Source organism: Coturnix japonica, chromosome 4, assembly GCF_054131305.1.
Source record: "Coturnix japonica strain WE chromosome 4, WE-NBRP24, whole genome shotgun sequence".
NCBI classification, from domain to species: Eukaryota; Metazoa; Chordata; class Aves; order Galliformes; family Phasianidae; genus Coturnix; species Coturnix japonica.
In genome coordinates, this window is record NC_140666.1 from 25,458,878 (window position 1) to 25,471,140 (window position 12,263).

The window sequence follows — 12,263 nt, forward strand, 5'->3', positions numbered from 1 at the left end:
GCAGGAAACCCATTAAGTCTGGATCATTCGTTATTTAAAGAGAATCACTGATGTTGGTAGCTTTAACTGAAAATGCCTTTCCTCAAAGAGCTAGGACATCTATAAGGCAACTTTCTTAATTCAATGATAAATGGTCGAGTGTTGCTGCTAGTGCCCTAAGATTTAAGAACTTCTCATGAAATGCCCTGGAAATTGCTCCCTGGTAGCTTGCTCATACTTCATATAGCTGTAAAGAGTAGAAACATACATCTGCGTGTGGTATGAGAAAGACACACATACTGAGTGAGAGAGCTCTTAATCAGCAAGATGGCAGAACCTTGATATACAGGTGCAAAATATTCCCATGTGTCTAGAAATCATTTGGCATATTCCTAGTTACTTCCCTCCTGTCAGACCTTCTCAAGGATTGCAATTAAAAATCATAATCTTTTTAGCATGTACAAACACCCCCAAGGCTAGGAGCACTATGTATTGAGTATGATTGTGATATTATTTGGCAGCTATTCATACACAACATATTAATTTATGGAAACTGGATGAATCTTGGGTAGTGCAATCATTAGAGACACATGAAAAATCAGAAGCTTTCCTCAACAATACCGACCTTCTAATAGCTATTATTAGGGACAGCTTGAATTCCATTTTCTCTTTTACTGCCCTCCTAACTGTGTGGCTTTTTAGTGATTGTATACAAGCAGTTCATTCAAGATACATTTTCCAATAGATAAAAGAATAACTTACTTCACAGGAGTGTTTCTCAATTTTGTCTTTTCAGCAGCCTGCAAACAGAAGAAGGGTGGGGGAGACAAACAATTACACAACACACCTAAGCACAATCAACCTGTACCCAAGTGCTGACTACTGGGTGCTTTTCAGAAGAGTACACTCTGGCACCTAACCATGGCCAGAGCAGAGGGAACGTATCTGCAGTAGCTGGCCCTTTTCAGGGTGCTACTGCTACAGGTCTCTCTGCCCAAGTTTGTGATATGAGTATGGCCTGCTTATTTTTGATGGCTATCATTGTTGAGGAACCATTCATTACTTTACTTCCCACTCTAAGTCTGGCCTCCTTTGTCACAACCTATCTGCTCATACCCAGAACAGGAACAACAATAGGAAAAATTAAAGGGAAGAACAGACTCCACTTCCAAAACAGTTTTTATTTGCCAACAACAGAAAGGGCAAGGGATGACCAAATGTTCGGATCAATTTCCTTTTGTGAAACCTTTGAGAAAACACACTCAAATCATCTAAATGAGTAAATCTTTGGCCCTCTCAGCCTGCACCACCTCAGACATAGAGCCTGGTTCCAGTTTATTGCTGAACCCATTGATCTGTGTACAGTTCATTTATCATTCATGAAAAGAGCCAGTGATCTTCACAGTATATTAGAAGAAACAACTCAGATCATCTGTCAACGGCCCTCTTATTTCTGTTTCCCTCTCCATGGGGATTTCATCTTCTTCGATTTTTCTTGAATTAAAATGTTGCTAAGCAACACAGCTGGGAGCACCGATGGCAGAGCCATGCCAGTCTATCACACTGGTTAAGTGGCTCAAGATTTTAGCTGAAGATTTTAGTGTTGTTTCTTTCAAGAAATGTTTCTGTAGCATAATTATGTAATCTGAACCAACCTTGCATCTCCTCTCAATATTTCAGAATAGGTAAATAACATTTTGCAGGGCACCGTTCCCTGACATTTGTCAGCAGTATAGCGCAAAGTTTAGTTAACACACTTCACTGACCACAAATCAGGTAGTTAACTATAAATTTTTTTAATGTCCTTAAGCAATTACAATCTCCATTGACAAGCACTCAACAGATAACAATTCCAAACATACACGAACAAGCAAACACTCTTGGCAAAGCATACAACAATTAACATGCAAAAAAGGGGGAGGGGGGAGAGTGGGATGTGTACTTTCAGTTTTCCACGAATTATCAAGTAATGAAGTCTGTCGATTCCCCTAAGGCATGGTATTAGACAGAGTTCCTTGAGAGAGGGCCGTAACTAATATTCCCAGGCAAGAAGGGAGATTTGTAGATATTATTAGGGAGCATAATATGACCTGATGTTCGCTGGTCTCAGTCCAGTTGAGAAGGGATCCCACTCAGTTGTGGTCCCTATGCTGTTTTATACCCTGCTAGCGTCTGGTCTCTGCTGATACTGTTACTTAATCGCTACAGTGCACACCGCTTCTGCTAAATGGGGTTAGTTCGATAAGCTGTGCTAGGTTTGCCTCATGAATGAGGAAGGAAAGCCTCCCCTGGGTCCTACAGGAGGTAGTTGCACTTCTTTATTTAAGCCTAGAGGCGTGGAACCGTATCTGTGAGTGTCATTTTGTGGTCCTGTCTCAGCATAGCACTGTTTTGTTTTGTGTAATCAAGCCACACGTTTGCCAGTAAACCACCAAGTTGGTGCTGGGTCAGGCTCCTGACATTAGCTATGCTGTGACTGGGAGGGCAGAATCAAGTTCCTCAGGGATACAACTGCCACAGGCCATGCACCAAGAGGGGGAACTGGAAGACTAGGCAGAAAAACACTATCAGACCTTTGCCTGGTCCTGTTTTTCCTCCTTTCCTACAGTTATGCTTTTCCCTTTCTTCAGCATGCCTTTTCAGGAGAATCTCACACATTTTAGTGCAGGAGGGTTTGAGACATCACCTTCAGATAAACCAACGTTTTGTACCATTTCAGGAAATTCCTTCTAGCATTCACAAAACGAGACTACAATAGATTTAGATGTGGGAAGCAGTCAGATTAGTGAGATTATAAGCATGGGTCATGGTGAAAGGCAGAAGAAAACTGATCCATAAACTTATTACACAAAGGAAAATTTCACTGCTTAATTACCTTTGGAGATATTTTTGTAAACCCTACCAAAAGCTGGACAGAAAGATTTTGGTGAGGAACTTTGATCTCTTGTATGCATAGAAATAAAATGGTTCTCACATGGGAACTGCTAACATTAGTGTTCCTGAAAAATGATCCCATAAGCCCTTGAGAAATTAAATCTTTTATGAAAACTGACTAACTTGAAACCCCTGGAACCTGCACAATTGGGTTCCAAATTTTGCCAGAATTAGTTCTCCTCTGGGCTCTACAATAGGACTAGTCTTTCAGAATACACGCTATTTTGGCTCTTTTGTCTCCAGACACTACAAAGATAAAATCTCTGTTTAAATCTGTGGAAATCCTTAATAATAACTTTAGATTTGGGAGAAAGAGTTAAGGCTTATGACAGCTGACAAGAAAAAACAATAATACTCTGGGTTAGCTCCCAGAATGTGAAGAAAGATGCATTTGTTTCATTTGGATTACATTTTTCACCTAAAGGATACATTGTTGAAGGCATGATGGGAAACAACTATTTTAGTTGTCCAATACAGATGCTAAATAAAACACTTAAAACTCAGGAAGAGCTGAAGTTCAGATTCCACAAAAACATATTATGCACCCAAACCAATTATGATTTCTCAAAAAAAAAAACCCACCAAAAACAAAAAAACAAACAAACAAACTATAAATGAAATGGAATCCATGTTTCATTAGTGAAATAGCGTGAGTTCTGCATCCTTCCAATGAAACTCTTCCAAATCTCCATTTTTTAAGCTGTCAATATGCAGTCACAAAGTCAAAAAGCATGCTATTAAGAAATATTTCTAAGGAAGAAACTACATGTAACAAGATGCAAATGCTTCATTTAAAGTGAATTAATATATCACTAAAAAGTACATTTCAGTTCTTCAGTCCTCCATTAAATGTCAAGTTTCAGCCCCACACTGTGAGGAATTAGAATTATTTTTGAAGTTTACAAAGAGTCTTTCATTATGGTGGAAAATTTTTTACTGTGTAGTGACACTTTCACTTGGTCCAGATACCAAATATCCAGACTATAAAAATTCTGAGTTCAGGTATGTGAAACATGCATCTAAATCTCAGACAGGCTTTTTTTCACTCTAAATTATTCAGAAGTCACTACAGAAAATGGATATCAAAATACAGACAAGGAAAATAAAACAGAGCTAAGAAGAAGAGCCAAGATTGTCTAGGATCAGAAGTAAATACTAATGCAGTCAATTCGAATATAAAGTGAAGCAGAAAATATTCAGGAGCGCATGTGTGTGATGATATAAGCTAAACTGTTTGCATGAAAGATTAAAGAAGATGAAGATATTTTAGAGAGTGACAACTGGCAATGTCCAAGTCATGGAATATTAAAGAGCATTTGAAGCATTTGATTTTTGACTACTTAGTGATGTTGATGTTTACTCTAAAACATAGTGGCTTCAGGAACAAGAAATTACGGAGGTACATATCTCAGACTTTTACATGGAAAATTTTTCATTTTTTCCACCTGTGCTAATGGGAGAAGGCAGTTTCCTAGCTCTTAAGAAAAGGCACATTGTGGGAATACTGTTCTCCACACTTATACGGAGTTTTAGAAAAATAATCTAGTCTAGTACCAAATGTGGAGGTTGGTGGCCCTGCCTGCAGCAGTGGGGTTGGAGCTTGGTGATTCTTGAGGTCCCTTCCAACCCAAGCCATTCTATGATATTGCAAGTTCTCAGATTAATCTACATACTAGCCTACTCCAGTGTTGGATAATGGAGCAACTGGTCATTTCCTATTTCAGATGCATTTGCCTCTGAGAGGGAACATGATAATTTTAAACACAGCACACAGTATAGCAGGAGTTCTATCTGAAGAAGAAATGCAGAATGCCTTTTGCTTCTATTTACCTTGTAGGTGCTGCTCATTCATTTTTCAAAGCATATTTGTTGAGATATCATGAGCATGCCCAGTGGCAGAATATAAAGAAAGGCAAAATCAAAGTGACATTGAGTAACTCTACACATCAAGCTTTGATGCAGAAACATATTGTTTGAAAATATTTTGTGTGCAGCAGGTCTGTCAATTAGAGCTAATTATATTTCTCTGATCAGGAAGAATGCAATCTTGTTTTAGGCAGGTTTCTTTGAATTGTATGACTTTTATATAACTTCATTATAGGAAAATACTTCTTCCAAATTACTTTTTTGCTGGGCTGCTCAGCTATTGACTCAAATTGTCTGCGTTGAGTAGTTCTTTCTGCTTTGATAATTAACTTTTGATCATTACTGAATTTAGCAGTTCTTGTCAGATGTGTTCATTGCCATCCTTCTCAACTATTTCAGTGTTCATCGCCTTTAATCTTTGAACAAAATGATCTCGTTGAACCCCCATCAGCTTTGCTACTCAGTTAATAATTCCTGTTTCTCATCTTCACGACTGAGCTTGATTTGTTTTAGACTTGATGCAAGCTTTTGATTATTAATTTAAGATATTTCAAAGACAAATATGTTATAAAAGTTATTTTCTATCTTAGATTCCTAGGCCTTTATAAGAAACTGGTTCTAACTTTACATTATTTCCTAAACTTACTGTATTAAAAGTACTATCTAGAAATAGAGTAGGTAGGATGTTCCTAAATCATGATAAATGCACACTGAAAAGGAGAAGATGCTGCAAAAGACTGGCATGAAATTGGATTGGTATAATGTAACACTCAATAGGTGTTAAGAGAATTACATCATGGGACTTTTGTTAATTTTGAGCTGGAAAATGTGCATTAAAATAATTTAGGATGATTAGAAAATGGAAGCCAAAATGAACTAGACAATCATTCCACTGTAATTCGTAATTTCCTTCCTTCTTTCTTTTTTTTTTTCTTTTTTCTTTTTTTTTTTTTTTTCCAAAATTATGACCTTTCCATTATTGTACCTCTGCTCTTTAGGACCTTATTTCAACAGTTGACTGCAGTAGTGAATAATAAAAAAAGATGATGAAGAACACATAAAAAGCAGTAAGATACAGAGGATTTTTCATCGGAGAGACTTTGCCTGGAGATGTTCTTCTATAATTGTGAAAGACTTCACAGACTTTCTACTTTATATGTTGCAGTACTCTTGATTTTAGCATGTCTTCATGACCATCAGTCACCAGACTGACTTTTGAAAAGAAAGAACCAGAAAAAGTACTCCAATCAGTACACATTTCCTACACCACAAAGGCCTGAGGAGAATAAAGTCACAAGAGACCAGCGCAAAAATATCAGTGTAAAATAATTGGAACTGTTGAAGGTTAATTAGATCTTCAGAAAAGTTTTAAAGGGGAAATGTCTGCTCTCCAAAGAAAACATTTTCCATTGCAGAGCTGAAAATCCAGTATTTGAAGTATTTGATTTTAAGGAAGTGAAGTTTGCCAATGTCAGTATTTTTTAAGAATGCCTCCTCACACGATTCAGAAGCACTGATAGACACCTAAGAAAGCAATTGCTGAGCCTTGAAGAGTCTCTTGGCTTGAGACAGATGGCACTTCAAGCCATTGAATCATGATGGCAGAAGGAGACAGGCCTCCATGCTTTAATGTTTTTTCCAGAGCTGCTGCAAAACTAATTTGCGTTCACCTCCTACATTCTAACCTGTTCTGCATTCCCAGATGAACAGCTAAGCAACTCAACACAAATTTATATTCCACAATGCTTTTCTTCTTTCTTGTGGGTAAAGAAGAGACACCTCACAGACTCAGCTCAACAATCCAATAAAAACAAAGACACTTTCCTGATTTTTATAATCCGTAGCAGACTGTAGATTATCACCTTTCTTGGAAGTTATACTATGCACTCTTATTTATACAGAATACTTCATCTATGATCCTGACTGCTCTGTACTGTGCTCTGATTCTGTAATGACGTGTTTAATTCCATCTATGACTTCCTCTGCTTGCAGCAAACTAAACATCTAGATTTGTGCTGGGAAACAGAAAGCCTGAATGTGAGGACTGAGGATTAATATGTATTGATGTATGCATAAATGTGTGGCTTGTTCCTCTTTTTCTTTATTATTTTTTTCTTTTTTCTTTACTTCATTGGTTACACTCTCCTCTATTTGTCCCCTAATGTCAACAGAGGAGACTGTATTTCCTTCTCACTAATTGCATCTGACATGAAGTTAGCAACCTCGTATTTGAAATTCTGTGTGTGATATTCTAGGTCAACCCCACCTTGAGGACAAAAAGCCCAATAATATCATATCTAGGACCAAAAGCAATGGAGAAGATACTTTTCTCATTATATTTTTAGAAAATGAGTACACTTCCTTCAGAAACCAAACACATAGGATGGTTCATTTGAGATTCATTTTTTTAAATAACAAGTCACCATGCATATTATCTCTACAAATCAGTACTGTTCATTGGACTCTTGTTGTGTCTGAACTATGCAGAACTTCCCATGACTGTTTTCAGAAATGCAGTAATCTTTCTGGTTTTACCAAGAGACACTCAAGAATACTTAGGGTAAAACTTTACCATCAGGAAATTTAATTTCAGCTGGCACAGCATCGGCTGGGTAAAATGAAAAAGAGTTTAAGTGAGCAAGTCTAAAATAGTCTGTCTCTGGGTTAGGAGTTAACTGCATCCATGATGTAAGTGAACTGCTTTTAATTGAGCATCACCATAGAAATATGGCAACCCCTCCTACCTCATTTCCTTTACAGTTCATGCCCTTAGATTCTTTACAGTGGCAAAGTTCTTTAAAACTCATTCCTCTAGGATTCCAATCTATCCTTAGTTTTGTCCGTACTCTTAATAAACGAAGGATTTCCTAGATTTGAGAAGCAAAATGGCTGAGTGAAAGAGTACTGGCACTGGTGGTGCTGGAAGGGTGTGTATTGATGCTGCTATTGTTCATTTGTTCATGCTGCTTGCTTTTTTCCCCATACAGGACTAAAGATTTTAAGGATTTTAATTTATCCTGAATATTAAAATTTTTGATAATATTTGATATTAAATCAAATAAATAGAACTAAACACATAAAAATAACTCTTTGCTACCCTTGGTCTGGTTTACCATATTGCTCAGATGACTTTGCCAAGTAGCACAGCTCTAAAAACTACAGATAATATATTTCCATGAAAAGTGGTAGCTTTGTAAAGCACACATGTTCTGTGGGAGAGAAGCTGGCCCAAGCTTGCAATGTCACAATGTGCTTCGAGCCTGCCCCTACATGTGAGTAGGAGGTCTGTTCTTGGAAGATTCATCCTGATGGTACAAAATGAAGTACCTCCAACCCCAACAAACCTTTCAGTGGCAGATGCATTCACCATAAGAAAAATTAGGGTGTTTAGATCTCATTACCATTTTCCTCCTGGAACTCCTCCAGAACAGATCAACTTTCAGTTCCTCTTCCCTTATTCTGGCTGACAAGTTAATTACTGGATTTATCATGCCCTTTTCATCACCTACTTCTATGCTTGTTCTGGCCACCTATGAGTCCCTCTGTCGATATATATGCAGCCCACCAGCCTTAAGTGAACACTAGCACTACATTTTACCAGTGTGAAATACTCCTAAGAATCCAGATTTTGAGGTTCACATACATAGTCGTCTGGGCTTTTATATTAAAGCAATGTTGCAGATGGCCAGTACAGAAAAGCCAGACAATTTCTTAACCAAAATGCTTTGCAAAACATGCGTAATAAAAATCACACTCCCCTTTTGAGGAGAAAAGGAAGATAAATGTTTCCTGTGTGGTTGGATTAGTGAGTGTTGAGCACCTAGACAACCCACAGATACCACAGACCTCAGATTTATTTTTATAGGACACTATGGTCAAGTCTGGCTTTTCTTTTAACAACAACAATATTGGTGTCAATCAATTATCTCTGCTGCTGCTGCCTTTGCTTGCTGCCAAAACAATACAAGTCTTTTGCATAAGTGGCATATGTATGCCAGAGGACTTGGGGAAATGTATCTTTCTCCATGCTAATAATAAAGCCTTCTTTATAAAAACATATGTGCACAGGAATGCATGCACACACATAGTACGTGATCCATCCTTAGGATGGAAATCTGTATCTCCCTCTTCCTTCCCATTCCCAAAAAGCCATCAGTTCTCCAACGCATGGGCCTTATGGCTCTGCTCAGGAACAAATGGCCTTCCCACCTCTATTTAATTAGTGACAGTGGCACAAGGCCTATGTCTAAGCTTCTCCTTGAGGTGACTGATTTCCAGTGGCATGGCTGACATTTTGGCTGCTTTGGGCTGGTGACAAGAAAAACTAAACCTATGAAATGCAAATGCTTAAAAGAGCTCCGAGGGGCTTGCTTATTTGTGGAAATGTGAGGAGAGAAATTGTTGCAGCTGTATCTATCCATCTTTTCAGCAAAGGCATTTCAGTCTTTGCTAGGGCTGCTCACCTTCCAGTATTTTCCTTTCTTTCATTATTTCTCTACTGTGGTTTCTGAGCCATTGAGATGCCAGTGCATGCCAGGCAACCCATGGGAAAGGCAATTCAATGGGAGGGATGGGGTTTCTCCAGTTCCTCCAGTGCTGATGCATGCAGCTGTCACCTCAGAGTCAAGGTAAGACCATGGCTGCAGTCTGCAGGGGCAAACTTCTTGTTATCTATAGAACTGTACAGTCTACAGCAACCACTCCTCCTGAGGGCTGTACTCATCCCCATTCCCAGTGACAGATGACTTCTGCAATAACAACATGTGCAAAAACAGTTACACAAGATTCTTTGAGTCTGAAGAAGTGAAAAGCCTTTGATAACACCATACAGTTTAGTGGTGTGCCATGTTCTTTCCTCACAACTACACCAAGTTCACCTCAGATCTCAGAGCAGCTACAGAAAGCTTTTGCTGATAATGAGCAAACATGATAGGAACCTATGTCACCGCTATGTGAATTAGTACCTTAGACATCAGCCATCAAATCCCTTATTTCCAAAGACTGGTCTAACAGAAGCTGGAGAATTAATTTTACATCGTTGATGATACACGGCTGTTTCTACTAGTGTTGTGCAGAATAAAATAATTTGAGTATCAATTAAAAGGGACTGAGGTAGCAAGGAGAGGCATATCATGAAAGGATTTTTCATAGTTACAGACTGAGAAGAATGACTGCATTACCCTAATAGCTTCTGTTTTCATTAATGGCTCAGTGAAAACATTTCCTTACAATTACAAAACATAACTGTAGATCTTAAACACTGGAAAGTGGGTTCTTTATCAAAACACACTGCTGTGGCTACAACAGATGCTGTATCACTCTGGGATTTAGACGAAACCTGGTGACAGCTAAACTGTTTACATTAAAGACTCTATCAAAGTTATTTTGCACCTAGTTTCATCCTAATCCATCTGATTTTTCTACAGCTTTGACAAGATGACCTCTCTCACTGTGTGTGCAGTATTGATGTCATTACTGAAGAGCTGTTCTTCAGCCTTTCTGCTGATAACAAAGTAAATGGAAATGCAGTGAAACCTTGGGGAGTAAACAGCTTGTTCAGGATCCAGCTAAAAAAACGGGATAAATGACCACAGGAAAGGATATCTATTGTTACTATGAAAGCGGTAGCCATATCATTTTAAAACATGTTTGAAGATGAAAGCATAGTGCATCTTTGCATGTCATAGATTTAAAAAAAAACTGAATATGTGCTTTGAAAGTTCAGTATGCATTATAACAATTCAAAGCTCAGCTGATCACCTTTTTAGATTGAGCTACAAAGTCAAACACTTTGTAGGTAATTACCTAGTAAATAATAAAAATGTTTGAGTAAAATACAGAAGACAGATCAAGGCCATGGATTATGTGTATGTCTTGTGTTTGTATTATCACAATAATGTCTCTGTAGTTGGTTATCAGAGGAGTTCAAATAGGGTGGCAATCATTAAATGAAGGGAGAAAAAAACAACACAGTAGAAAAGAAAAACACCTCATTTGTTTGCCAAAAATACCATTTACATGAAAACAATGCAGTTAGTATCAAAGTTTCTTTAGTTTCTTTTTGCACACAGATAACTAGCAATGTGCTTTCAATTAAGAATGCATTTCAGGAGTAAAGAGGACTATTCCTTCGGCAGAAGAACAAAGAGGAGCTGGTTAAAGAAGACTGAGAACACTACACCTACTTATAATATTGTATCCAGACAAAACTCATTTGGATGCCTTTGAGCTGGAAGCAAATTTGTGGTATACTGAGGTGCTTTAAAGAGCAAGAACACAAATCCATGTTTTACCCAAGCTCTTCTAGCTAAACCAAGCTACTAATTGAAAACAATCACTACTCTTTCTAATTTGAGTTAGTTTTTTAGCAGATTAACAAAGTCATTTAAAAATCACTATTCTTAGAGAAGAGCATCTGAAATACTCTGTGAACTAATGTTTCTACTGTGAACCTGTGTGTCACCTGCCTTGACATTATCTGTTGTGGGAAACGTAAAAGTATTGTGCAAGAGGACCTTTGAATGCAGTACAAGTGCAGTGTTCCTCTCAGCAGAGTTTAAGACGCAGCCAATGCTTAAAAGTAACAGTACTTCTCAAATAATATATTAATATTTATAATACCTGGTATTATAAATACATGACATAAAAATCCATTGGGTTGGTCAGTATGCATATTAAAAACCATTCAGCAGGTCAAATTGTTGATATCTTAAAACTTTAAAGACAGCAATTTTAATAAAGCTGTCAGTACAATTTTTTTTGTAAAACATTTGCGACTGATTATGCTGCTTATATTGAAAAAGAAACACAAGGTCTATATCTTTAGATCTTTTATTGAACTGTGAGCACAGCATCAATAACTGCTTCTCAGCTGTAAATGAAAATTGATTCCAGATCTAACCTGTCATTTTCTGTGGGTCTTTAATCCCAAATCACCCACAGAGAAAGACATAAGAATCAGCATTTTGTCTAAGAGACAAAGCATGTATCATGTGGCCAGACCTAAAGTGCCTACACTGAAGATAGTGTGGGATGTGTTTACATGTGTTAGATATAGGTGAAAACTGCAGTCTCTCCAAGCAGGGCATAAAAAATGATGATTGGAGGTTGGGTAACTTGTACTTTCCTTCATGATCTATAACTGTGATCAATACAGTCCAAAGATTTACAGATCTGAAGTCAGAAGGGACCCTCAAGGATCATCTCATTGGACCTCCTGCATGTCACAGTCCAAGAACTTCTAATCCAAGCCCACAGCTGCCAGAGCATGCAATAATGGAGTCTAAAAAGAGAGGAAAAGCACAAAGTTTCCTCACAATGTGCAGTAGTTTGACACTAGGTAGTTTGGATTTTGGTCACCACTTGCTTGATGAAGCCTCTTAAGCCTTTTGGGGTGACATTGCAGAGAATAGCCTCTTTTTTTTCCTAGCAGAACCAAGAAGACTTAATACTTCCAAATCAAGAAGGGTTCTCCAGCACATAGC

General features: G+C 37.9%; 1 protein-coding gene across 3 annotated transcripts in view; it reads right to left on the reverse strand.

Annotated features, from left to right (window-relative positions):
• Positions 1–12,263, reverse strand: part of AFF2 (ALF transcription elongation factor 2) — a 327,396-nt gene that overhangs the window by 77,118 nt on the left and 238,015 nt on the right. For all 3 annotated transcript variants that reach the window (XM_085544766.1, XM_085544768.1, XM_085544767.1), the window contains exon 9: positions 742–779. In XM_085544766.1, coding sequence (XP_085400892.1) covers positions 742–779 — 38 coding nt within the window. The remainder of the gene's footprint in view (positions 1–741; positions 780–12,263) is intronic.